The following is a 27,974-nucleotide window of genomic DNA, read 5'->3' on the forward strand; positions in this document are numbered from 1 at the left end:
TTGGTTCTTCTGGCAGTCTCCACCCTGTGTTGTTGAAGGAAGCCCATTCTTCTGATTGCCAAGCACTCTGGTTATGTTCCTTGGTGAACATAACTGGTTCTATATGCCATTTGTTGACCTAAAGTAGCTATGATGCATTCCTTCCACTTGGGGTTCCCTGAGGGCCAAACTTGAACCACAGCATTTTGCATAAGACCCTCATCCAGGTCCAACGGGTCACTGGCTAGTAGAATGTAAATCCACACTTGCTGCCTAAATATATTTTTTTAAGATTTATTTATTTATTTGAGGGGGAGAGGGTAGAGGGAGAGGAAGAGAATCTTTTTTTTTTTTTAATTTTTATTTATTTATGATAGTCACAGAGAGAGAGAGAGAGAGGCAGAGACACAGGCAGAGGGAGAAGCAGGCTCCATGCACCGGGAGCCCGACGTGGGATTCGATCCCGGGTCTCCAGGATCGCGCCCTGGGCCAAAGGCAGGCGCTAAACCGCTGCGCCACCCAGGGATCCCGAGGAAGAGAATCTTAAGCAAACTCCCCACTGAGCAAGGAGCACGACATGGGGCTTGATCCCATGACCCCTAGATCATGACGAGCCAAAACCAGGAGCTGGACACTTAACCAACTGAGCTACCCAGGCGCTCCACTGTTTAAATATTTTTAACAGCTTTTTTTTTTTTTTTTTGCTCCTTCAGAGCTATAAAAATATAACTACAATCAAGTGCTTAGCTTCACCTCAGGCATACTGTGGTAGAAAGAGCTAAACCAGGAGGAAGACTCTCAGTCTCAAGGCAGGCCCACCACTAAACAACACCATGACCCTCAAGTCATGGGATTTGGTGGGACCTCAGCTTCTAATCTACACAAGAGGGTAAGTAGAACAAATGATTTCCAGGTTGCTTCTAACTCCAAAAATGCCCATGATCCTACCTGTTTTAAGTCATTTCCATTTTTAGGTAGCAGAGTATAACACAAACACACAGATTCAGAATCAGATAGATGTGGATGGGAATCACTAAGGTTAGAACTTCTCTAACATTCCATTTCCTAACTGTAGAGATAATACTGCTGATATTACCTATCACCAGCTAGTTGTAAAGATTAAATGAGACCACCGATGTCAACTGTTGAAAAGTGGTTTGTTTATAACAGAGCCTCAATTAAGAAAAAAGTTATGCCTAATTATGTTTTCAACTCTACATTTTAGAAATCAATATGAATTTGAGACTTTCACAAAAAACCACTTGTGGCATATACTGTTTTTTCAATTGTCACATTAATTCTTTCTTCTTTAAATCCACTTCCATACAAATAAAAAGTTTCACTTTTTATTCCCTTTTTGTGCATAGTCTCCACCCCAGAGTAGCCTCCTTTATAATTGTGCTCCTTAAATTACAGCTTTTTCATTTCTCAGGATAATTGCTGTCTTTGCTTTGATTCTTGTTTTACAAGTAGATGATTCTACATCTAAGAAATTTTGGTACTTTCAGCACCTCAGAAAAGAGATATTGCTATGTTATATATGTTCAGCTGGAAAACAAAGAAATGCAGAACGTTAGTCTTAAGGAGACACGAAAACCTTCCTAAGGAACACTCACCTCTCCAAATCTTTCCACATTTTGTATTTTGGATAAATTTCCACCAATAGACATATCATCCAAGCCAGAAAGAATTTTATTAATACTTCCTTCACTGGACGGTCTATTTTTCAGTTTGGATCGGAAAATGTCTCCTTGGACCCATAACGATGCCTGTTTTCTGTAAAAAGGAGAGAAAACAGAATAATTTATCTGTAAAATAAATTACTATCATCTCCTCAGAAGTATAATGTCTTACAGATAAAAAGATTAGCAGACAAACCCTTATAATTCAAACTAGAAAGATTATGAAACCTTAGAAATTTTTAAGTCATTTTCTGAAAGTCAGAATTGTTATATGAAATAAATTAAATAAATTATATTGAAGTTCCATATGAGACACAAATACCTATCTTCCAATATATGTCTACATAACCATACATGAGTTGCCCTATTAAGGTCTCAGATGCTTACAGCAACAACAAAGACTATAAAGCCCATTTGCCTTTTACATATAAATTTGAAATCTGTATGACATTTCTCAAATAGCAATTTGATACGTCTATTAAAACAGCTGGAGTGAACTGGACTCAAAAATACAGGTGAAGAAACTTGAATCAAATAGATAGTACTAAAAGACTACTAAATCCCTAATTGTATGTGGCACCCTGAAAAGCCTTGAACACACAACTTTAGAAACCCACTCTTACTACCTAAAAGCAAGGTAGTAGAGTATCAATTAGATCATCCTTTAAGAAAATATAATTCATCTGTAAGGTTTTTTTATTCAATAAGGCACAATTGTAACTGTTCTCAAGGTTACAAGAAAAAAAACCTTAAAACATGTAAACAAAATGACACTCTGGGTTTTAAAGTTTTATTGATAGAGTCACCTTTCTGCATTTCTTTTAAGATAAATTATCCATCAGATAGTTTTCATTCTACTCTATGTCATACTCTACAGAATAGAATTAAACTGAAATTGTGGTTCATTACAAGGAATATTAACATCCAGGGAAATAACAGCATTATCAAGGAGATGCTACCCATAAGAACATAGATTTATTTTTTGAGGCAACAGAAAGACCAAGCAGTACTTTCTCCCAAAGATTCCAAATAAAATTCAGGTTAAACCATGAGGAGAAAAACAATGACAAAAAAATCCTCCCTGAGCTATAGTGTCTCGTTAGAATCCACCTTTCCTTTTTAAAAGAGTTTACTTTCGGAGTGCCTGGGTGGTTCAGTGGGTTAAGCGTCTGCCTTAGGCTCCAGTCATGGCCCCAGGGTCCTGAGATCGAGGCCCACGGTTGGCTCCCTGCTCAGCAGGGAGTCTACTTCTCCCTCTCTGCCTCTCCCTCTTACTCCTACTCTCTCTCACACATAAAAATAAATAAAATCTTTAAAAAATAAAAAGAGTTTACTCTCAAATCAGAACTTTTGTTTATGATTAAATACTGTTGAAAGTCTTGAAGAAAAGATTAATTTTTAAGTTATACAGCAAAATTTTACATGAGTAATGCCTCCAACCCAACATATCCACATGCAGGTATCACCCTACAGAGATACATACTTGTATACAAGATGTGAAAATGCTTAGCGCAGCATTATTGTAATTTAAAAAAATACTGGAGCTATCTAATGGACAACCAGTTTATTAACAGTAGATCCATTCTGGAAATAGTATACAGCCAGTAAAAAGCCTGGGGTAGACCTCCATGTAGTAATGAAGAAGAGCAGCTATGAAATAAAGTGTTAGTGAATGAAAAATGTGACAGAGTAGAAAGTGTGATCTCATTTTTTTGTATAAAAAAAGTTATAATTTAACCAAAAGTTCAGTTATCTAGAAGAACATATAGCAACACATTGACTAGTAACTCTCAAAAACAAAATAAAACTTTCACTTTCTATTGCATGCCTACTGTTGGACTTTTTTAAAACAATGTGCCTCATGTTCTTTTGTAAAAAAATAATAAGTGATAAGCAGAACAAAGCTAGAGTTAGAATGGAAAGGAATCTTCAAAGCTGCTATCATAAAAGATAGCAGACCGCACATCACTACGTTGTGTCCAAAGGTTAACAGCATGGGATAGGACTGGATAATTGGGAAGCTTTCTTTTTTTTTAAGTATAACATCTTACTCCACTTTCAAATAAAAAGGCGTTTTTTTGCTTTTAATTTTTGCTCACTTTTCAGCATTTTCCAAATAAAGCAAAGGAAAAAGGAACACCTTTAGATTCTATTTTTGAGACAGGCACTACAGAGGCTTTAGATATAAAATATGTTATCCACATACAAGACTAACAACATTTCTAGCATTGTTCTAAAATTGGAATTCATTTAATTATCTTAAGAAATTTCCAGCATGTTTTTAAACAGATTAAAATTTAAAACAAAAACCTAGTGAAGTTTTAAGTATATGAATAAAATAAAAACTCCAGAAATCTACACACAACAGTTTACTAGGGAGTTTGGCAGTGTCTGCCTTCTATTATGGCAGAAGGCAGCTTTTGGAAGCAAACCACTGAAGAATGCTTTCTGAGCTTAAAATATATAAATTGATGGGGTTACCCTAATGACTGAGTCACATTCAATTTTTTCTATACCAACTGTAAAAATATGTATATAAAAAAACCCTTAAAGTTTGCTTCCTTTGTGAAAATCATCATAAGACCATGGTATAGCCACCTTTCTAATTTGCACTTTAAGAAATCCTTGCTTTTAATTTTTTATGCCTCCAGATTTTTTTCCACTAATGCTATATCTAGTATAACTCTTTATCTGATGGTTGACTCTTATATCTTTCCAAAATAGTAGTAAACAAACAGCATAGTACCTGAAACAGTATGAACAATTGAAAAGATAACTGTTAAATTCATAAATGAGTACCTTGAGTCTCTGGTCAAAACTCTCAAGAATAAAGAACTACTATTTCAAAGAGAGAGAAGATTCAGCTCTGCCACAGATAGTGAGAAATTCAGATAAATGAAACATACAGAGAGGTTAGGAATATACAAATAAGAGACAGAATTCCTGTCTCTCAATTGCTTCCAGTTAAGTATAAGAAAAAGAAGTGAAATTCAGTATTAAAGCCCTATGACCAAGATTTGCCCTTAATTCAGTCTGAAAGAATCAGAGAGAACGTCCCTGAGAATTCAGAAGTATCTAGAGAGATTAGCAGAACTTAACCAACAAAGAGTTTTCCCAAAGCAAAGAAACAACATGGCTTTGAAGAAGTAGTGATATTAAATAACCCAGCACGTTTGGAAAACTGGGCTGTTTGATTTGGCTGAAGTAGAGGTTATGACGGAAGTAAGCAGCAACCAGTCCATCATGGACCCTGCACGCCACTCTAAGGAATTTAGGTTTGAAAACTGAAAAAAATTCCAATTCCAAAATGTTACAAAATGAAAACTCTGATGCTGCTGCCAACCTAAAGATGGAAATTATAAAGTGACACCTTTCACTTGCTTGGTTTCAAAGATTCTATCTGTCCCATCACTGGAAAGACTTGATTTGAACCTGAATATTAAAGATGAATAAGGTGTCAAAGCTGATTTGCGTGTTGCTAAGTGATGCTCTACGCAAGTGCTTTTTATGAAAAAGCAGCACTTCACGCAAATCCCTTTTTTATTGACAAGAGGAACCGTGCTGGCTTTTATTGTGGTGTCTATTACTCCTTAAAAGCCTCATCTCAAACAGAAGAAGTAAAACGTGTATTTTTAAGTATTTAGCATTTAAAAATCAAATCCTATGAAGCTAACACATCAGCTTAAAGTAAATCCTCCAGCAACGTAGTGGATTTTGTAAGACAGCATGAGATTACTACCCCTTCTGCAAAAAGAACATGTGCTTTGAAATAAGAGGAAGAGAGCTGTCATGATTTAAACAGAGCCTTTTGAGAGAGGTAGCCAGTGCTGGGGGTCAAGTGCTTTTGGCCAAGTCCTGGACCTGGGTTAGTCAGTCCTGAGACATAAGAAAATAGAAAGACATAAATTTGGCTTCATTACAAGCTAAGTCATTGCCTTCACAAGTCTTTTTAAGAATCTGCTTTTAGGGGCACCTGGGTGGCTAAGCACCCAACTCTTGATTTTGGCTCAGGTCACGGTCTCAGGGTTGGGAGATAGAGCCCTGGCATGGGATCCGTGCTCAGCAGGGAGTCAACTTGAGATTCCCTCTCCCTCTCCCTCTGCTCCTCCCCCTGCTCAGTTGCATCTTTACAGGTGTTTCTGGGTTTGAAATCAGAACACAATGATAGTCATGTGCAGCTTCTTCTGTTTGTAGCCAACCTCTTCTCCCTCACACCCTTGAGTCCAAACTATGCTGATCTCCCCACCATCTTAACTCTTCATTTCTTCCATCACGGACACATATTTGTCTAGTACCCTGACCTCAGAGTCCATCCAAAGCCACCATTTGGCGATTCTATATAGAAACCCAGCTCATGTTCTAACTCAAGTTAGGCCTAATCTAGCTGTATCTGAGGCACCAGTCTGCCGTACATGCCTCCTACTCCACTGGCCCAGGGCTATTATAGCAACAGAGGTAGTTCCTGCTTTAAAGAACTGGACTAACGAAATGGATCAAACTTGGTATTAAAGGAAGACAGACCAGAAAGCAATACCCAAGACTCAGAAGGTGGGAAGGAGACAGGTATTCAAGTTCTAGTCATACTACAGTATAAACAGATTTACTAGCAAGATGTTTAGACAGAGAATCTGAGGGTAGAGGGGGAAGGTTCTTGAGTCTGAAACACACAAGAAAATGTAGCTGAAAGAGAAAATATTAGTTAGAGAATTCCCAAAGCTAATTCTAATTTAGGTAGAGACCCCCACAGTCAAAAGCTGGTTCAGTGGTATCATGCCAAAATACAAACTTTACAACTAAACTTAATGCATTATTGCTTACAAGACCTTCTTTTTCCACCTCTCTTTTCACACAAGAAACAAAACAAAAACCATTCAATCTCCTATCTTTAGTAATTGACATGAGTATTTCAGGACAAATTTCTGATGTCGTCATTGCCCACAATTCTTATATATATCTTAATCTTAATACTGGAATCCACATTAGGATTTCATTTTTACTTAGCCAATAGATCCAATATAATTGATGGTTAATAAATGAATAAAATGATGCAATAGTAAATACTGAAGAGCAATTCAGAGGTTTATAAATGGGTGTTACTGCAAAACTGTGACTGTCAAATAGTGCAAACCCAAACCTATACAATGTGCTTGTAATCCTTAAAAGTAAACCATGATATTGTCCATGGTTATTTTAAATTCTGGCTTATAATAATTCAGGTTTTAAGTTCTATATTTCAGGAAAGATAAATTCTTAAATCTTTAAAATAGTTTATAAAAAATGTTAATATGCATTCCCTGAACTACATGTATCTAAAAACTTTTCAAAAAGAAATAGTAGGAATCAATTATAATTAAAAATCCGCATAAGATACCTAGGAATAAACCTAACCAAAGAGGTAAAGGATCTATACCCTAAAAACTATAGAACACTCTGAAAGAAATTGAGGAAGACACAAAGAGATGGAAAAATATTCCATGCTCATGGATTGGCAGAATTAATATTGTGAAAATGTCAATGTTACCCAGGGAAATTTACACGTTTAATGAAATCGCTATCAAAATACCATGGACTTTCTTCAGAGAGTTAGAACAAATTATTTTAAGATTTGTGTGGAATCAGAAAAGACCCCGAATAGCCAGGGGAATTTTGAAAAAGAAAACCATATCTGGGGGCATCACAATGCCAGATTTCAGGTTGTACTACAAAGCTGTGGTCATCAAGACAGTGTGGTACTGGCACAAAAACAGACACACAGATCAATGGAACAGAATAGAGAACCCAGAAGTGGACCCTGAACTTTATGGTCAACTAATATTCGATAAAGGAGGAAAGACTATCCACTGGAAGAAAGACAGTCTCTTCAATAAATGGTGCTGGAAAAACTGGACATCCACATGCAGAAGAATGAAACTAGACCACTCTCTTTCACCATACACAAAGGTAAACTCAAAATGGATGAAAGATCTAAATGTGAGACAAGATTCCATCAAAATCCTAGAGGAGAACACAGGCAACACCCTTTTTGAACTCAGCCACAGTAACTTCTTGTAAGATACATCCACAAAGGCAAAAGAAACAAAAGCAAAAATGAACTATTGGGACTTCATCAAGATACGAAGCTTTTGCACAGCAAAGGATACAGTCAACAAAACTAAAAGACAACCTACAGAATGGGAGAAGATATTTGCAAATGACATATCAGATAAAGGGCTAGTTTCCAAGATCTATAAAGAACTTATTAAACTCAACACCAAAGAAACAAACAATCCAATCATGAAATGGGCAAAAGACATGAAGAGAAATCTCACAGAGGAAGACATAGACATGGCCAACAAGCACATGAGAATATGCTCCGCATCACTTGCCATCAGGGAAATACAAATCAAAACCGCAATGAGATACCACCTCACACCAGTGAGAATGGGGAAAATTAACAAGGCAGGAAGCCACAAATGTTGGAGAGGATGCGGAGAAAAGGGAACCCTCTTACACTGTTGGTGGGAATGGGAACTGGTGCAGCCACTCTGGAAAACTGTGTGGAGGTTCCTCAAAGAGTTAAAAATAGACCTGCCCTACGACCCAGCAATTGCACTGTTGGGGATTTACCCCAAAGATTCAGATGCAATGAAACGCCGGGACACCTGCACCCCGATGTTTATAGCAGCAATGTCCACAATAGCCAAACTGTGGAAGGAGCCTCGGTGTCCATCAAAAGATGATGGATAAAGAAGATGTGGTTCATGTATACAATAGAATATTCCTCAGCCATTAGAAACGACAAATATCCACCATTTGCTTCAACGTGGATGGAACTGGAGGGTATTATGCTGAGTGAAGTAAGTCAATCGGAGAAGGACAAACATTGTATGTTCTCATTCATTTGGGGAATATAAATAATAGTGAAAGGGAATATAAGGGAAGGGAGAAGAAATGTGTGGGAAATATCAGAAAGGGAGACAGAACATAAAGACTCCTAACTCTGGGAAACGAACTAGGGGTGGTGGAAGGGGAGGAGGGCGGGGGGTGGGGGTGAATGGGTGACGGGCACTGAGGGGGGCACTTAATGGGATGAGCACTGGGTGTTATTCTGTATGTTGGTAAACTGAACACCAATAAAAAATAAATTTATTATTAAAAAAATAATTAAAAGTCCAAGCCATTATTGTTAGACATTTTCAAGAATTCTTCCATTTCCTTGAACAAGTTTTATCTTATTTTGTAATTTCCTAAAATAAAAAGTGATGGTTTAACTACTAATTTTTTTTAATATTATTTATTTATTTATTCATGAGAGACACAGAGAGGAAGAGTCATTGGCAGAGGGAGAAGCAGGCTCCCTGCAAGGAACTCGATCCCAGGACTCCGGGACCACGACCTGAACCAAAAGCCAACACTCAACCACCGAGCCATCCAGGTGCCCCTAACTACTAATTTCTGATGTTGCTCATTCTAGTTGTGAAACTTACCAAATACTATAAGCACCAAATTGAACGTAGCATAAGTGACATTTAGAGTAAGAATGACCGAACGACCCTTGTTATACAATGTGGTTGGGGGACCAGCAACATTATATCACCCGGGAGCGTATAAGAAACGTAGAATCTCAAGTCCCACCCCAGACCTAGTAAACCAGAAACTGCAGTTAATAAGACCCCCAAGTGATTCTTACACATTTTAACATTTAAGAAGCACGACAGATAACTGGAAGGGTTACAACTAAATTAAAATGTTGTTAAAATGTTGACAGATATCCAACTGACTGGAAGTTGATGAAAATATCTATGATAATAAAGCAGAAAGGGGGAGCTTCTGATTTATGGATTTAGAAATAGAGAGAATCCAACCACAAAATTGTTGCTCCCTTAAAGATAACTTTATTCAAAATGGAAGCTCTACTTTGCAAAGACAAAACTTGCTGTAGGGTCCAGATGTAGACTTTATGTGAATTATCTCTGTGTTAGGAGGAAACTGAAAAGTGAAAAACTTCCATGTTCCTGAATTGGAAGAATTACTATTGTAATATCAATATGACCCAAAGCAATCTACAAATTCAGGGCAATCCCCATCAAGATTCCAATGACATCTTTCACAGAAATAAAACAAACAATACTAACATTTGCATAGAACCCACAAAAGAGGGCAGCCCTGGTGGCCCAGCAATTTAGTGCCACCTTCAGCCCAGGGTGTGATCCTGGAGACCCGGGATTGAGTCCCACGTCAGGCTCCCTGCATGGAGCCTGCTTCTCCCTCTGCCTGGGTCTCTGCCTCTGTGTGTGTGTGTGTGTCTGTCATGAATAAATAAATATTTTTTTTAAAAAAGAACCCACAAAAGACCCGAAATAGCCAGAGCAATTCTGAGAAAGAACAAATCTGGAAGTATCACACTTTCTGACATCAAACTATATCATAAAGCTAAAATAATCATGACAGTATAGTAAGGGCATAAAAGCAGACATAGATCAGTGAAACAAAATAGCCCAGAAATAAACCCACATATATAAGACAAATTAATTTATGACAAAGGAGCCAAGAATACACAATGGGGAAAGGACAGTATCTTCAATAAATGGTGTTAGGAACACTGGGCAGCCATATGCAAAAGAATAAAACTGGACCACTATCTTACACCATACACAAAAGTCAACTCAAAATGAATTAAGGAATTAAACATAAAACCTACAACCATAAACACTTAGAAGAAAACATAGGCAATAAGCTCCTTGACCTGAGCCTTGGCAGTGAGTTTTTGGATCTGATGTCCAAACCAAAGGCAACAAAAAAGTAAACAGGTGGAACTATATCAAACTTAAAAAGCTTCTGCATTGGGACTCCTGGGTGGCTCAGTGGTTGAGCGTCTGCCTTTGGCTGAGGTTGTGATCCCAGGGTCCTGGGATCAAGTTCCACATCGGGCTCCCCACAGGGAGTCTGCTTCTCCCTCTGCCTATGTCTCTGCTTCTCTCTGTCTCTCATGAATAAATAAAATCTTAAAAAAAAATTTTTTTAAACCCTTCAGCATAGCAAAGTAAGCTTTCCACAAAATGAAAAGGCAGCCTACCAAATGGGAGAAAATATTTGCAAATCATAGGTCTGAAAGAGGTTAATATCCATAATATATAAAGAATTCACACAACTCAAGAGCAAAAAAACAATCAGTTTAAAAAATAGGCAGAGGATCTGAATAGACATTTTCCCAAAGACATACAGATGGCCAACAAGTACATGAAAAGGTGCTCACCATCACTAATTATCAGGGAAATAAATGTAAATAAAAACCACAATAAGATATGACTTCACACCTGTCAGAATGGCTATTCTCAAAACAAACAAATAAACAAGAAATAACACATGTTGGAGAGATTGCAGAGAAAAGGAAACATTCAACCTGGAGGTAGGAATGTAAATTGGTGCAGCCATTATGGAAAACAGTACTGAAGTTTCTCAAAGAATTTTATTTTATTTTATTTTTTTAATTTTAAAGATTTTATTTATTCATTCATGAGAGACAGAGACACAGGTAGAGAGAGAAGCAGCCCAATGCAGGACACAATCCCGGGACTCCAGGATTATGCCCCAGGCCGAAGGCAGGGTCTCAACCACTGAGCCACCCAGACGCCCCACTCAAAGAATTTTAAAAAGGATTACCATATGATCTAGCAATTCCACTTCTGCATGGAATGAAAACACTAATTTGAAAATATATATACACTGCTCTATTCACTGCAGCATTATTTACAGCAGCAGACATGTTAGCAACCCAAGTGTCCATTAATAGATGAAGAAATGTGAAGACATAAAGACTTACATAGACACATTCTGATATCAGAATATTACTCAACCATAAAAAAAAGAAGGAAATCTTGCCATTAGCAACAACACGGATAGACCTTGAGGATACTGTGCTAAGTGAAGTAAGCCAGAAAGAGAAAGACAAACACCATGGGATCTCACTTATATGTGAATTCTAAAGAAAAAGAATTTGTAGATACAGAGGACAGATTGGTGGTGACAGAAATGAGGGATAAGAGGCAGGCAAAGTGGGTGAAGGGGATCAAAAGGTACAAACTTCCAATTATAACATAAGTAAGTCCTAGGGATGTAATGTATAGCATGGTGACAGACTATAGTTAATAATACCATACTGTATAACTAGAAGTTGTTAAGAGAATAAATCTTATAAGTTCTCATCCTAAGAAAAAGAAATTCATAACTACATTGTGATGGATATTAACTAGACTCATGGTGGTGATTATTTCACATTATATACAAATATCAAATATTACGTTGTATACCTGAAACTAATATAATGTAATATGTCAGTTACATCTCAATAAAAAATTTTAAATTAAGGGAAGCCCAGGTGGCTCAGCGGTTTAGCACTTGCCTTCAGCCCAGGGCATGATCCTGGAGTCCTGGGATTGAGTCCCACATCAGGCTCCATGCAGGGAGCCTGCTTCTCTTTCTGCCTGTGTCTCTGCCTCTCTCTCTCTCTCTCTCTCTCTCTCTCTGTGTGGGTCTCTCATGAATAGATAAATAAAATCTTAAAAAAAAAGTTTTAATTAAAAATAAATACATAAGATAAAACAACATCATTATATCATACTTCATTGTAAAGAATCTCCTAGGGCTGAAGTTCCCCTTGGGAACCCAATACTGGCCCCTAAAGGCTTCCTTTCTAATGAATGAAAGTTTTAACAGATCATGATCCAGAGGTTAGCATAGTGCCACAAACTGAACATTCAATAAACGGAGTCAAACAAGACATAAAAGCAGCCTGATCCCACTTCTGTACTTCCTTCTACACGCCGTCCCTGAGAAGAATAAGTTGGCTCAAAAATAAAAGAGACATGTTTGTGCCTCATTTTAAAAACTTAAAAGATGTTTGGTAGAACGCATATTATGGGTTCAGAATGGAATTTTTAGTTTAAGAACAACAGTTTTAAGTAGAAGAAAAACACCTGATGGTTGTTTTCCAAACAATTTTATTCGTAGCCTAGAAAAAAATTTAAACATAATATTTCAGACCATAACAAAGAAGAGGTCTTGATCTGCCCATACATAAATTCATCAACTCACAAGGATGCTAGTAAACATCCCTCTTACTGCTGGTGAGACAAGAGGAAGTGTTCTTCAAGATGCAGAACTCAGACACCTGGACATATTTCAGGCTTCAAGGACTAGCAGGATGTGCTTCCCTAAAGTCATAGTTAGAATTAATATTACCTAAAAGGCAATGACTGGATTTTTCACCTCTGAAAGAATACAACCCCTCTAATTCGGGCAGTCATTTTTGACAGATGAAAACCTGTCAGAAAACTTTTTAATCCTCTCACCTCCCTCCTAATGAATGTGTTACTTATTCATGCTTTTGCGTCATTGATGGTGTCATTCTCTTCATCCCTCATACCATTACTCAGGCTTCAAAGCCTGAGAGCGACTTCCCTGAGATGTCCCTGGTACCCATCTGTCTCTAACTCCTCAATCTAACTTCTGGCCTCTTCAACAAGAGCCATCCCCTTTATTTTTTTTTTTATTTTTTAAAGATTTTATTTATTTATTCATAGAGATGCAGAGAGAGAGAGAGAGAGAGGGAGGGAGGCAGAGACATAGGCAGAGGGAGAAGCAGGCTCCATGCAAGGAGCCTGACATGGGACTCGATCCCGGGACTCCAGAATCACGCCCTGGGCTGCAGGCGGCGCTAAACCGCTGCGCCACCGGAGCTGCCCAAGAGCCATCCCCTTTAGATAACAACAGGCTCTCTTCAATCTCCCTCCACTTTGTTGCAGCCCCGTATTCCTTAAATAACATGTGCATCTCAGGACTCTCCTACTTAAACCAGCCTAAAGTAGACATTTAAGGAATAAGAGAAGTTCAGAATGCCCATGTTCATAGAGGATCTGTGTATCTGACTGTACCTACTTACTGACTATCCACACCAGGCTACACTATCTACGCAGATATATGAGTTTCCTATCTACACAAAGCTGCTATAACAAATTACCACACACCTAGTGGCTCAGGAGAATACATATTTACTCCCCCTGATTCTGGAAGTCAGAAGGCCAACATCAGTTTCACTGAGCTAAAGTCAAGATATTGGCAGGGTTGCTTCTTTCTAGAGGCTCTACAGGGAGAATCTGTTTTCTTGCTTTCTTAGCTGCCAGTGGCTGCCCATATTTCTGGGTTTACAGCTCCTTCCTCAGCTTCAAAGTACACCAATTCAATCTGTTTCTATCATCACATTTCTTCTAAATAACCCCTCCTGTGTCCCTGGGATTAGATTGAACCTACCAGAATAATCCAGGACAATCATTCCACTTCAAGATCCTTAACTTGACCACATTTGCAAGATCTCCATTTATAATACATATATATTTTTTTTAATATTTTTCATTTATTAGAGACTCAGAGAGAGAGAAGCAGGCTCCATGCTGGGAGCCTGACGTGGGACTTGATCCCAGGTCTCCAGGATCACACCCTGGGCTGAAGGCGGCGCTAAACCACTAAGCCACCAGGGCTGCCCCCCATTTATAATATATTGAGTGGAGTTTATTTCTGGGATGCAAGGCTTATTCAATATGTTTTTTCTTAAATCAATGCAATCCACCATATTAACAAGCTAATGAAGAAAATGGCATGATCCTATCAATCAATGCAGAAAAAAGCATGACAAAATTCCATACTCATTCATCATAACCTCTCCGGAAAAGAGAGAGGAACTTCTTCCACTTGATAAAGTACATCTACAGCAAACCTCTAATTGACATTATACTTAATGGTGAATGCTTCCCCCTAACCTCAAGATTAGGAACAAATGAAGAATATCTGCTCTCACCACTCTTACTCATCAAAGTGCTAGAAGTTCAGACTAGGCACCAAGGGAAGAAAAGAAAAGACATGCAGGTTGGAAAGGAAATAAAACTATCTCTATTTGTAGATGACACAATTATCTTTGCAGAAATCCCCAGGAAATTATGTGAGTACGTGCACACACACCCCTAAGTTTCAGGATATAAAATAAACATAGATAGAAAGACAACTGCAGGGATGCCTAGATGGCTCGGTGGTTGAGCGTCTGCCTTTGGTTCAGGTCGTGATCCCAGGGTCCTAGGATCAAGTCCCGCATCAGGCTCCCCACAGGGAGCCTGCTTCTCCCTTTGCCTGTGTCTCTCATGAATAAATAAATAAAATCTTAAAAAAAAAAAAAAAAGAAAATCAATTGTATTCCTACATACTAGTGATGAACACATAGACTCGGAAATTTAAAATACAATACTATTTATAATCATTCACAAAAAGTAAAATGCTTAGGTGCAAATCTAACAAAACAGGACTTATCAGCTAAAAGCTGATAGTGATGAAAGAAGTCAAAGGAGATCTAAATAAATGAAGAGACATTGAAGAAGTACCAAAGATGTCAATTCACCCCAAATCAATATAGAGGTTTAACACATCCTACCAAAATCGCAGCATGATTTTTTGTAGATATGGACATGATTACCCTAAAATTCACATAGAAAAGAAAAGGATCTGGCATTGATAAGACAATTTTGCTAAAGAAGGAGAAAGTAGGAGGTACCACTCTTCCAACGTTAAGGCTCATAATACAGGTAGAGTATCAAGACAGTATGGTATTAGAAGAAGGACATACACATCAATGGAACAAACAGAATAAAGAACAAAGAAGCAGATTCATACATATGCCCATCTAATTTTTAACAAAGCTGTCAAAGCAATTCAATGGAGAAAAGATAACCTTTTTCTACAAATACTGCTAAAGCAAGTGGACATCGATGGGCCCAAAAGGAAAAAAAAAAAAAAGAATCTTAACTAAGTCTCATGCCTCATCTAAAAATCAACTCAAAATGAATCAGTGACTTAAATGAAAACACATAACTATAAACCTTTTAGAAAAAAAACATGAGAAATTATGGAGGTCTAGAGCTAAGCAGAGAGATCTTAGATCTGATACTAAAAGCATGATCTAAAAAAGGAGGAAAATGATAAATGGGACTTCATCAAAATTTAAAATTTTTCCTCTGTGAAAGATCCTATTAAGAGAATGAAAGACAAGTAAAAGACTCAGAGAAAATATTTATCAGACAAAAAACTAGTACCTAGAACATATAAAGAACTCTCAAGGGGCGCCTGGGTGGCTCAGTTATTTAGGTGTGTGCCTTTCAGCTCAGTCATGATCTCAGGGTCTTGGGATAGAGCCCCACATCAGGCCTCCTGCTCAGCGGGGAGCCTGCTTCTCCCTCTCCCTTTGCCCCTCCCCACCACTCATGCTCTCTCTCTCACTCTGCTCTCTCTCTGTCTCTCAAATAAATAAACAAAATCCTTAAAAAAAAAAAAAAGGAACTACCAAAACTCAGTAATAAGAAAACAAACAGCTCAATAAAGAACAGTCAAAAGATTTAAACAGACACTTTACCAAAAAGATACATGGATGGCAAATAAGTACATAAGAAGCTGCTTATTGTTACTTACTAGGGAAGTGCAAATTAAAGCCATAATGATATATCATTACACTCCTATCAGAGTGGCTAAAACAAAAACAGTAACACCACCAAATGCTGACAAATATAAAGAAAAATTCAATCATTCATGCCTTGCTAGTGAGGATGTAAAATGAAACAGCCACTCTAGAAAACAGTTTGACAGTTTCTTAAAAAACTAAACATGTACCATACAACTCACCAACTGCAGTCTTGGGCATTTATCCCAGAGAAATGAAAATTTATGTTCACACAAAAACCTATATACAAACATTTATAGCATCTTTATTCATAATAGCCAAAAACTGTAAACAGCCCAGCTATCCTTCATGGTTAAAAAGCAATATGCTGAACATGCACACCCTGGAATATTACTCAGCCATAAAAAGGAACAAGTGAGGGGTGCCTGGGTAACTCAATCGGTTGAGTGCCGAATTCTTGATTTCAGCTCAGGTCATGATCTCAGTGTTGTGGGATCAAGTCCTATTCCGGCTCCATGCTCAGTGTGAAGTCTGGGATTCTCTCTCTCTCTTTCTCTCTCTCTCTCTCTCTGCCCCTCCTCCCACTCATGGGTACGCTCTCTCTCTCAAATCAATCAACCAATCTTTAAAGAAAAAAAGAACAAGTTACTGCTATGTGCAACAGCCTGGATGAATCTCCAGAGAATTACACTGAATGAAAAATGCCAAGCCTAAAAGGTTGCTGCATAATCTATGATTCCATATGTAACATTCTCAAAATGACAAAATATATAAATGGAAAATGGATCAGCAGTTGTCAGAAGGTAACAAGGGGATAAGGGTAGGAAAAATGAGTGCAGCTATACAAAGGCAATGTGTGAAACTCTTTGCAATGACAGAGAGATACTTGTATCTTAACTCCATCAATGTCAATATCTTGATTGTGATATTATACTATAATTTTGCAAGATGTTAGCATTCGGGGAAAGTGGGTAAATACAAAGGAGTCCTCTCTATTATTTCTTACAATTACCTCAAAATACAAATTTTAATCAACGGTGTTTGTGTTTGAGTGTGTGAGTGTGTGTGTGTTTGTGTATGTAGATAGATAGGCAGATAGATAGTAGCTTAGGAGAAGAGTTGAGGTTTAGAATGGTTAGAGAAAGGCAGGTAAAATGTGAATTAAACTTTCCAGACAGGATGCTTAAAAATAGTCAGGGGGCACCTGGGTGGCTCAGTTGGTTAAGCCTCTGACTCTTGGTTTCCGCTCTGGTCATGATCTCACAGAGTCATGGGACCGAGCCCTGAGATGGGCCCCATGCTCAGCACAGAGTCTGTTTGATATTCTCTCTCTCTCCCTCTCCCCTCCCCCTACTTGTTCACATTCACTCTAAATAAATAAATATATATATATTTTAAAAAGTCAAGGAAGGAAGTGAACAAAAGTGTGTAAGCACCATGACACCTCAGGCTCCCTATGACCCAGCACCTGCCCCCAGTGAGCCAAAGTGCCACCCTGCAGTGTAGCAGAGATGATGTGGGTACCCCACACTCCCCTTGTAGACAACTAAGTAAATGGTCCCAGTGGAGATCTTCACTCATCCCCATCCCTTTGGCCACCATATCCCTAGGAACTGTAAATAGAAAGTTATCTAATGCTCCATACCTTATGGCCTGTACTGATGACCCGTGGGTTTCTCAAAGACTTTCAGAACCAAACCTATCATGGCACAAGCCGTAGTTTACCCGTCATATAACAAGACCAACCCTTCCATATCATCCAACATCAACTAGATCCTTATCTCCAAATGATACTTGCATCTCCTAATTTCCCATCCCACCCCTCAAATCCAATACTATCTTAAAATATTCTTTTCTGAAAATAAAGATGGAAATGCTTCACAACTCATGAAGTCCGCATAACCCTGATACTGACACTTAGAAGTATTACAAGAAAAGAAAATCACACATCATTACCTTTCATGAACATGGACACAAAAATCTCTAAGAAAATATTAGCATATCAAATCCAGTCATATGAAAACATAAAAGCACATCATGACCATTATGGCTCCACATTCAAAAAGCAATATAATTCACATTACCAGAATAAAGGAGAAAAAATTATATGATTATCTTGATAGATGTACAAAAAACTGACAAAATTCAATACCTATTATTAATAGAAACTCTCAATAAACTAGAAACAGAAGGAAATTTCCTCATTCATATAAAAGTCATCTGTGAAAGCCCCACAGCTAACATCACATTTAGTGGTGAAAGGCTGAATGCTGCCCTTTAATATCAAGAGCAAGACAAGGATGTGCATTTTTACCACCTCTAACTAACATTGTACTGGAAATCTCAGCGATAAGGAAAAAAAAAGAAACTATCAAAATTAATAAGTGAAATTACTATGGTTGCAAGATATCTGGTTAATTTTCAAAAATCAGCTTCAGCAAAACTTTAAATTCTGTTCATTAGAAGACATACAGCACAATTATATCTGACAAATGACTTGTATCTAAAATATATATACAAATATCAAATCATTATTTTGTAAACCTGAAATTAATATAATGTTATATGACATTAATTAAGAAATTAAGAAATCTCAATTAAGAAAAAAATCTCACTGGGCACCTGGATGGCTCAATTGGTTAAGCATCTGCCCTTAGCTCAGGTCATGATCTCAGGACCCTGGGATAGAGTGCCAAGTCCAGCTTCCTGTTCATTGGGTAGTCTGCTTCTCCCTCTCTCTCTACTCCTAAACCCCACCCCCTGTCCCCTGTTCCTTGCTCTCTTCTCTCTCTCTCTCCAATAAATAAATACAATAGTTTTTTAAAAAAAAATCTCACTGAAAAGCAGAAATGCCTGTTGTAAAGCTGCAACACACAACTTTAACTGCTCTTCCTAATGTTAAATCATCTGTAGAAAACCAATATATTTTCCATCAACTCTGTATATAGTACTGTGAAAAATAATGGTTTAATAGGATCTTCAACAAATATTTTTAAAATAAAATAATATCTTGGAAATTCTGCAAAAAATATATAGGAAAGAAAATATATTTTGAAAATAAAAATAAAATAGTAACAAAAAATATATAAATAACTATTACAATCAACAAAAAGAAAATATTTAAATAGGCAAAGACCTGGCCAAACATCTCTCAAAAGATATATATATGAAAAAATGTTCAACATCATTAGTCATCAGGAAATTGAGACACTATTTCACACCAACCAAATGACTCCACTCCTGCCCAAAAAACAAGTTTACAAAACAAAATGTTAGCAAAGATGTGAAGTAATTAGAACTCATATTCATACAAGTAGTATATAAAATGATTTAACCACCTTGGATAATCTTTCCTCATAAAGTTAAAATATATCTAATCCTATGACCCAGTGACCTTCATTCCTGGGTATTTAAATAAAGGAAATGAAGAAAGATGTCCACAAAAAGACTTGTAGAAAAATATTCACAGCAGTTTCATTCATAATAACCAAAAACTAAACATCCATCATCAGTTGTATGGGTCAATACATCATGATATATTCATTCAACGGAATACTAAGTAATAAAAAGAAACAAACTACTGACATACTTAACATGAATGTATCTCAAAAACAACATTCTGAGAAGAAAATAAAGCCCAAGAACACTCCCAGCTATAAGACTCATTTTAAAACTACAGAAATTGTGACACTAGTGTCAAGACAGACAAACATAGAATGGAATATAAGGTCAAGAAACAAACTCACACATGTACAGACCCTTGGTTTATAATAAAGGTGACACTTTAGAGCAATGTGACCAGGGTCATCTTTTGATAAATTACGCCAGGCCAATTAGGTACCTATTTGGGAAGGAGGGGAAGAGCCTTGGCTCCTATCTCATTTTTTTAAAAGCAATTCCTGATCAATTGTCAATCTAAATATGGTAGAGAAATCAACAGAACTTGTAGGAAACAACATAAAAGAATATGCTATGCTCTAGATTGACAAAAACGTCTTAAAAGGAATATAAAAAGCATTACCAATAAAGAAAATGATTAATGACACTGGACTGCATTGAAATTAAAACATTCCATTCAAAAGACACTATGGTATAAAAAAGCAAACCCCAAGAGAAGCAGAACATATCTTTGTATTACATAGAAGGGACAGTGTGCATGTAGCCAGAATATTGAGACTTCTACAAATCAACAAGAAAAAGACAATCTGATAGAAAGACGGGTAAGAGACATGAATATACATTTCATAAAAGGGAATATACAAATGGCCGACAGATACATGAAACGTTCAACCACATTTGTTATCAGTGAACAGCAAATTCAAACTACAAAGCAAATTAGCACTACAAGCAGAGTATAATGACTTAAAAGACTGACAATATCAGGGCACCTGGGTGGCTCAGTGGTTGAGCATCTGCCTTTGGCTCAGGTTGTGATCCCAGGGTCCAGGGATCGAGTCCAGTATCAGGCTCCCTACAGGGAGCCTGCTTCTCCCTCTGCCTGTGTCTGCCTCTCTCTGTGTGTCTTGAATGAATGAATGAATGAATGAATGAATGAATGAATGAATGAATAAATAAATAAATAAATAAATAAATAAATAATAAAAGACTGGTAATACCAAGTATTAATAAGTATGTGAAGAGTGGAACTCCCACCCACTATTGATAGGAATATAAGGTGGCATATCTACTTTGGAAAAGTCTTTAGTGATACCTGCTAGGACTGAATGTTCCAATCATAGGTATTCATCCAACAGACAAATGTACCAAAGATATTAATGAAATAGCCCCAATCTGGATACAACTTAAATATCCACTAACAGAACAGCTAAAATATGATATATTCAAACAATGGAATTTCATCCAGCAATGAAAATGAACACACTATTTTTACACATAATAAAAAAAAAATGTTGACTGAAAGAAGCCAGACATACATACTGATTCCATCTGTATAAGGTTAAAATCAGGTAAAACTCATCTACGGTGTTAGAAGTAAGCAAACGGTTGCACAGGTAGTGAATGGAAGGAGCACAAGGTGGGCTTCCAGATGCTGGTAATTGTTCTATTTCCTGATCTAAGAGTGGTTACTTGGGTATGTCCACTTTGTGAAAATTTACTGAGCCAACCTCTCAAACTGCCCACTCCTAGCTCCTTGCATTCTACCCACACTAGCCTTCTTTCAAAAATGGTACACTTGTTCCCCTCTCAGGACCTCTGCATGCCTGCTGCCCAGGACAAATTCAGGAGCACTGGCTCCTTCTCACCCTCCAGGTTCTGGCTCTCTTTCAAGAAGCCTTCCTTGACCAAAGGCCTCAGCCGTCCCCTATAATCACTCCCCTCCCCTACTGCTAGTCTCAACTATCATACTGCTGTCAGAAATTAATCTTGTATATAAACTTACACACTTGTTTATTATATGCTCCTTCCCCTAGAGATTTTTGCACCTGGGAGTCACACACCTTGTCTGCTATGTTCAGTGCTGCAACCCCAGGCCTGAGAGCACTGCCTGACGGACAGTGCACATCTAACAACTATCTGTTGGGTGAGTGAATGTCATGAATGCACTAAGCAATATTTTCTGCTGTGGGATACCTCAAGACACAGGCTTGGAAAGGAAAAAAATGAGAGGGGAAGAGAACAAGATAAATATACAGATTCAAGCAAAGCATAATACTACCTCTGGTGCCACTCAAAGCATAAAGCAGATTAGACTCCTACCTTGATGGAGGTGATCTAATAAAGCCTGGGAAAGCCTGGGAGCGATCCAGGCATTTCCCCATGCCAGTTCTATAAGAAACACTGCAAAACAAGGAAGGTCTAGTGCCTCAAACAAAGAACCTGCCTTCAGGAAGGTACTGACCTAAGCATTAATGACTTATTTTAGGACTGATTTTAATTTAATGACTTCAATTAATGACTGATTTTTTTTAAAAGATTGTATTTATTTATTCATGAGAGACAAAGAGAGAGAGAGAGAGAGAGAGAGAGAGAGAGAGAGGCAGAGACACAGGCAGAGGGAGAAGCAGGCTCCATGCAGGAGCTAATGCAGAACTCGATCCGGGGACTGCAGGATCACAACCCTGGGCCGAAGGCAGACACTTAACCACTGAGCCACCCAGGTGTCCCAATTAATGACTGATTTTAATGCTTCAGTTATATAAGGAAGTCATTCTTGCACCTCAGTTCTTACAGAAAAATACTTAAAAAATTATAATATGGACTCATACTCAAAGAAATATCCTGAATTTTCTAGCTTAAGTATCTATAAATGAAAAAAAAAAAAAAAGAGGCACTTTTCTTCAATCTAGAGTACCTTTGCCTCATAACCTAATTTCTTCTGTTATTTTGAGATGTGGCAGAGAGAGGAGGCATAGTAGAGAAGGAGGAGGGAGGAGTGTGCAGGCATGTTGTGGGAGGGCTGTGGTATCTGACCCCCTAGGAAAATGAGGTGCAATTCTCAGCTACTTCTCCTCACCTTGTGAGCTGCACCTAGCAGAGTGCCCGGTGCAAGGTGAGTATTCAACAGGTACCTAATAGATGAACATTCTTCCCAATAATGGTTTTAAGAGATTGATGGAACATATTAAAGAACTAGGCTTAGTAGTGTCTTGGTTTCTGTTTCCTAATCCTTAAGGCCATTTATTTAACTTTAGTGAGCAATTAGTACAAGTGGCTGGCAGATACACTGCACCAAGCTCCATGCTATAGGCACACATAAAGCAAAACAGAAGAAACCACTGACTGAGAATCTGACAAAGAATAAATCTCTAAAGGAACAGAATTACTTTATTTGTATCTCATAGGCCAACCCTAGGAACCTCTGTCTTCTTAATGATCCTGTTCTTGGGTATTTTTTTCCTGTGAATTCATTACACTTGTGTTTCAGTCTTTGAAGTGAAGGTATAAATTCACATTTCCAGCAATGTTTTCTTATTTCCTCCCCCACCAAAGCCCCCCCAGGCCGGGAACTAAAGTAATTCCTCAGCAGGATTCCTCAAATCCTTTTAACCATTTCAGATGCTTACAGCTTACTTAAAGCTCCTTTCTGTGGAAGTCACAATCATTTGTTTCTCACCAACAGAAAATTATTTCAATGGGAAAAGAATTATATATAAAAGAATGCTATTCAAAATACAGCCATTGCAGGCAGCCCGGGTGGCTCAGCGGTTTAGCACCGCCTTCAGCCCAGGGCGTGATCCTGGAGACCCGGGATCGAGTCCCACATCGGGCTCCCTGCATGGAGCCTGCTTCTCCCTCTGCCTGTGTCTCTGCCTCTCTCTCTCTCTCTCTCTGTCTCATGAATAAATCATGAATAAATAATAAAAATATTAAAACAAAACAAAAAAAATACTGCCATTGCAGCATAAAAGGAAAAGAAAGAAAATTTCTTTTTTTTTTTTTTTTAGAAAGAAAATTTCTGAGTAAGATATAATTGATAACATTTTAGAGCTGGACCTAAATCAGCTAGTGTTAATTTCATCTCCTCATTTTATTAATGGATAAACCAATTGTGATTTCTAAAATTTTATAGAGAAATCAGAAAGGTTTGTTCTCTTTTTTTTTTTTTTAATTTTTTTTTATTTATTTATGATAGTCACAGAGAGAGAGAGAGAGAGAGGCAGAGACACAGGCGGAGGGAGAAGCAGGCTCCATGCACCGGGAGCCTGATGTGGGATTCGATCCCAGGTCTCCAGGATCGCACCCTGGGCCAAAGGCAGGCGCCAAACCACTACGCCACCCAGGGATCCCGGTTTGTTCTCTTATGATTTTAATCTCCACCTTATGGGCTAGGAAGGAAGGAAGGAAGGAAGGAAGGAAGGAAGGAAGGAAGGAAGGAATTTATAAGTAGTCTTCCAAATAAAGGTCATAAAGCCATTCAGTGGCATGGCCAGGACTAAAACCCAGTTCTTTTTTTCTTACTTGGTAACTCATAAGCTGCAGCTACTTGAGCAGTTTAGTTAGTTGTCAGGAAAGCAGCAATGTCACCAAAATCACTGACTGACCTTAGTTGTGGTTTCTTTTCATTCTGCTTTTAGACACGCAAACAAAAGAAAAGAATGAAAAGTGTCAAGTAGGATGACATAAGAAAATTGCACTGTAGCCAGATCACACATAGAAGATGACAGAAAAAAGGTAGGCAGAGATGGCTCTGTGATTTTCTTCTCTCACCTGATCTAAGAGATAAAAAAGGTACAAAGTTAGAATGCATTAGCTGTCAAATCAACAATATTCCATTAGAGGTACAGACTTCTCTCACAATGCAGCCATTTTATAACCACAGGCCTGACACAGTCCACAACCAGAGAACAAGAGGTAGAAATGATCAGAAGGCGGATGTAATACAGTAATGGAGACCATATACTTACTCTTCCAAGAAGTGCTGCTGGGGTCCTATAATGGAGCCTGGTCGGCATATTCTGATCCAAGCAATTATTTCAGCATGTGTAAACCTGTAGTGTTTCATGACATAACAGGCAATCAACGTCCCTGTTCTTCCAAGACCAGCTGCAAGAAAAGGAAATAGACCAAGAAATACAAAATATAGCAAATGCACCCACAAAAATACTGAAATCCAACCCTGCCCAGAAACCGCAATGGTTTCAAGTATAATGCAAATGTTTTAAACCCAGAAAATAGGAGCCCCTGGGGGGCTCAGCAGTTGAGCATCTGCTTTGGCTCAGGTCACGATCCCGGGGTCTTGGGATGGAGTTCCACATCAGGCTCCCCACAGGGAGCCTGCTTCTCCCTCTGCCTATGGCTCTGCCTCTCTCTCTGTGTGTGCTCATGAATAAATAAATATTTTGTAAGAGAAATAAACAAACAAACAAACCCAGGCAATAATGTAATGCTTTTTACATAATGTGGGATTAAAAGATGATTCTAACTCAATAAATCTTCTAAAAACAGATCATAAAATTAAAATAAGACTATATAAGAAAATATAAAAATCACAGCAAGGGTCTTGAAAAATTACCAAGTTCAACCCGTGGGGGCCTTTGGGAATGCCTGTCATTATAAATGTTGTCAGGACAATGCGGGTTCCATGACAATCACTTACAAAATATCAGCTGTCAGGTGTCTCCACCCTCTCCGTCCTTGACCCCAGCCGAGGCTGAGATGAATCCACAGTTAACAGTTTGTCTGTGTGACCCCTAAGTCAGCAGTATAACTGATTTTATTATATGGCCAATTTTTTAGTTTATTTAAATGGTTCAGGTTTTTTTCCTAACTTATTTTACAATAAGGAATCACAGAATCAAAGTTTGAAGATGCCATAGATGTCATCAAGCCTCATCAACTACCTCAAGTGTGTCAATACTATCTGTGTCAGATGGTCATCCCAACCTCCATTTCACTCCCTCAGAGACCAGGATTTCAGGATTTCCTCAGTTAGGAGGTATTGATGGAGCACCTACGACCTACCAGGTACTGTGCTAGGAGCTGGAGGCACAGTGACAAATAAAAGAAACATTGTCCCTGCCCTTGGGAGAGCACACAGTCCACTGAGAAAGAACAAAGCAAACAGAAGTGCTCAAATTTCATTTCTCTGGGCTCCTGCATTTTCTAATAACTTCTGTGTTAGCTTATTTTCCTTCTGTTGAATGCACTGTGTGTTGCATAAGATTAAGTAATACAATTAGAAATGACTTTCAAAACAAATGACTTTCAATGAAATACTGGTTATTATTGTGAACTCTGATTTCTTCAAAGTGCTTTTTACCAGTTGCTGTATTTTTTTCCTCTCTCCAAAGAAATAAAAGTGATAGAACTTGATTTACATTTTAGCCAATCTTTTTTAAAAAATACATGCTGACTTCCTCCTTTTGCAAAAATATTCAAACACTTCATCAAGCTACAGGCTCTCAACAGTAGTGGTTGTTCATACATCAGAACAACTGAGGCCCAAAGATACCAGCCAATTGACTCATATAACAAGAGAGTAGGGAATTCAGGACTAAAACTCCCCTATGATCTTGATTCTCATCCCAGAATTCTTTCCACTCTTGGCTCACATCCTGTCACTCATCTTATAGGTACCGACTTGTGTAGAAAGCACCGTGAGGGATCCCTGGGTGGCACAGCGGTTTGGCGCCTGCCTTTGGCCCAGGGTGCGATCCTAGAGACCCGGGATCGAGTCCCACGTCGGGCTCCCGGTGCAGGGAGCCTGCTTCTCCCTCTACCTGTGTCTCTGCCTCTCTCTCTCTCTCTCTCTCTCTGACTATCATGAATAAATAATAAAAAAAAATTAAAAAAAAAAAAAAAGAAAGCACCGTGAAAGATCTGGAAACAGAAACATGAAGACAAGCAGGATGTCTGCCCTCATGATATATATAAGACTGACTGAAACAATAGTGCTCATTTACAAGCATTTTCTAAGTCTTTCCATATCTAGCTTCTTGGAATTATATTCAATACTGTAAATTTTTATTTAAGTATCATCCACAACCAAGGCAGTATGCAGAGTTATTTTTCCACTACTAAAAATCTGTTTGTATCATATACACTTTTTCTAAAAGAAGAATAAAGTGGCTCTGGGGATGCCTGGATGGCTCAGTCAGTTGAGTGTCCAGCTTTTGGTTTCAGCTCAGGTCGTGAGCTCATGTGTCATGGGACTGAGCCCCATCTAAGGCTCTGCGCTCAGCAGGAGTCTGCTTGAAGATTCTCTCCCTCTGCCCCTCTGCCCACTCACACTCACTCTCTCTCAAGTAAATAAATAAATCTTTAAAAAAAGGAAATAAAAAGAAAGCTCTAATTGTTTTTAAACATTAAATTTAGGCAGTCAAATGTTTATTCAAGATGCCCAGGACAAGGTTCTGCTCGTAGAATAAGGATATAAGCAAGTATAGGATATAATTTTTGACCAGGATGAGTATCAGATAGTTGCTGACTATCAAGCAAGAAACAATAAGAAAGAAATGAAGTTTGAACTGAAACTGGGTTTTCAGACAAAGGGGAGGGGAGTACTCTGTGAGCTGCTAGTGTCTTCAAAGAATAGGTCATTGTTGACACAGACTTTAACAGACTCTAAAGAATAGGAAGGTCACAATATTTTCAGCATAGGGTGTGATAGATGAAAGCCTGGCTGGAGAATGTATCAGTGTGTGTCAAGTGCCCTGTGTATATAATATGAATTACTATCTCCTATGTATATAATATGTATTATTACTCCTCAAATATTTGTAGATGATGCTTTGATGAACAAAATTCAACTCATGTTAAAAGTATTACAGAATTCAAGGTGGTTCAGGCCTGGGTGGTTCAGGGCTTGAGCGTCTGCCTTCGGGTCAGGGCATGATCCCAGGGTCCTCCACCTGCCTGGTTCTCCCTCTGCCTATGTCTCTGCCTCTATGTCTCTCTTGAATAAATAAATAAATAAAATCTTAAAAAAATAGTATTACAGAATTCATGATATTATCAACAGCTAATAAAAATACAACTGCTATCATGTAAAAAAAAAATCTGTATTTTTGCCTTTAACCAATGGAAAGGACAAAATAAAGCTGCCATGTATTTGGGGGCAAGAAAGTGCAGTGATAAAAGCAGATGGATCTAGCAGCAGCACATGGACTATGCTGGAAAGCACAGAGGCAGGAGCTAGGAAGCTGCTGGGAGGCTGGGGCCAGAGGGCGAGGCGGGCTGGATGGATGGTGGTGATAAAAAGGAGGAGCTGAGTAAGAAAGACATTTGGACTGGGTCACAGAGAGAGTCAAAGATGACTGATATTTCTGGCCAGGAAAACTGGTACAAGGTCAATTTCATCTGTGAAAACATTTAGTTAGAAAAGGAAACGGGAAAGTTGACAGTACTGTTTTTAATATGTTTAAGAATCTTTCCCC

At 38.1% G+C, this 27,974-nt stretch overlaps 1 protein-coding gene across 10 annotated transcripts in view; it reads right to left on the bottom strand.

Moving 5' to 3' along the window:
* The window catches only part of CDC14A (cell division cycle 14A), a 182,880-nt gene that overhangs the window by 34,921 nt on the left and 119,985 nt on the right, over nt 1-27,974 (bottom strand). For 9 of the 10 annotated variants that reach the window (XM_041747779.1, XM_041747781.1, XM_041747782.1 and 6 more), the window contains 2 exons: nt 24,504-24,642; nt 1,596-1,755 (listed from right to left, as the gene is read on the bottom strand). In XM_041747779.1, the coding sequence (XP_041603713.1) occupies nt 1,596-1,755; nt 24,504-24,642 (299 nt within the window). Of the gene's footprint in view, nt 1-1,580; nt 1,756-24,503; nt 24,643-27,974 lie in introns of those variants that run through there. The other variant, XM_041747788.1, reaches the window with a different exon arrangement.

This window comes from Vulpes lagopus, chromosome 3 (assembly GCF_018345385.1).
Source record: "Vulpes lagopus strain Blue_001 chromosome 3, ASM1834538v1, whole genome shotgun sequence".
NCBI classification, from domain to species: domain Eukaryota; kingdom Metazoa; phylum Chordata; class Mammalia; order Carnivora; family Canidae; genus Vulpes; species Vulpes lagopus.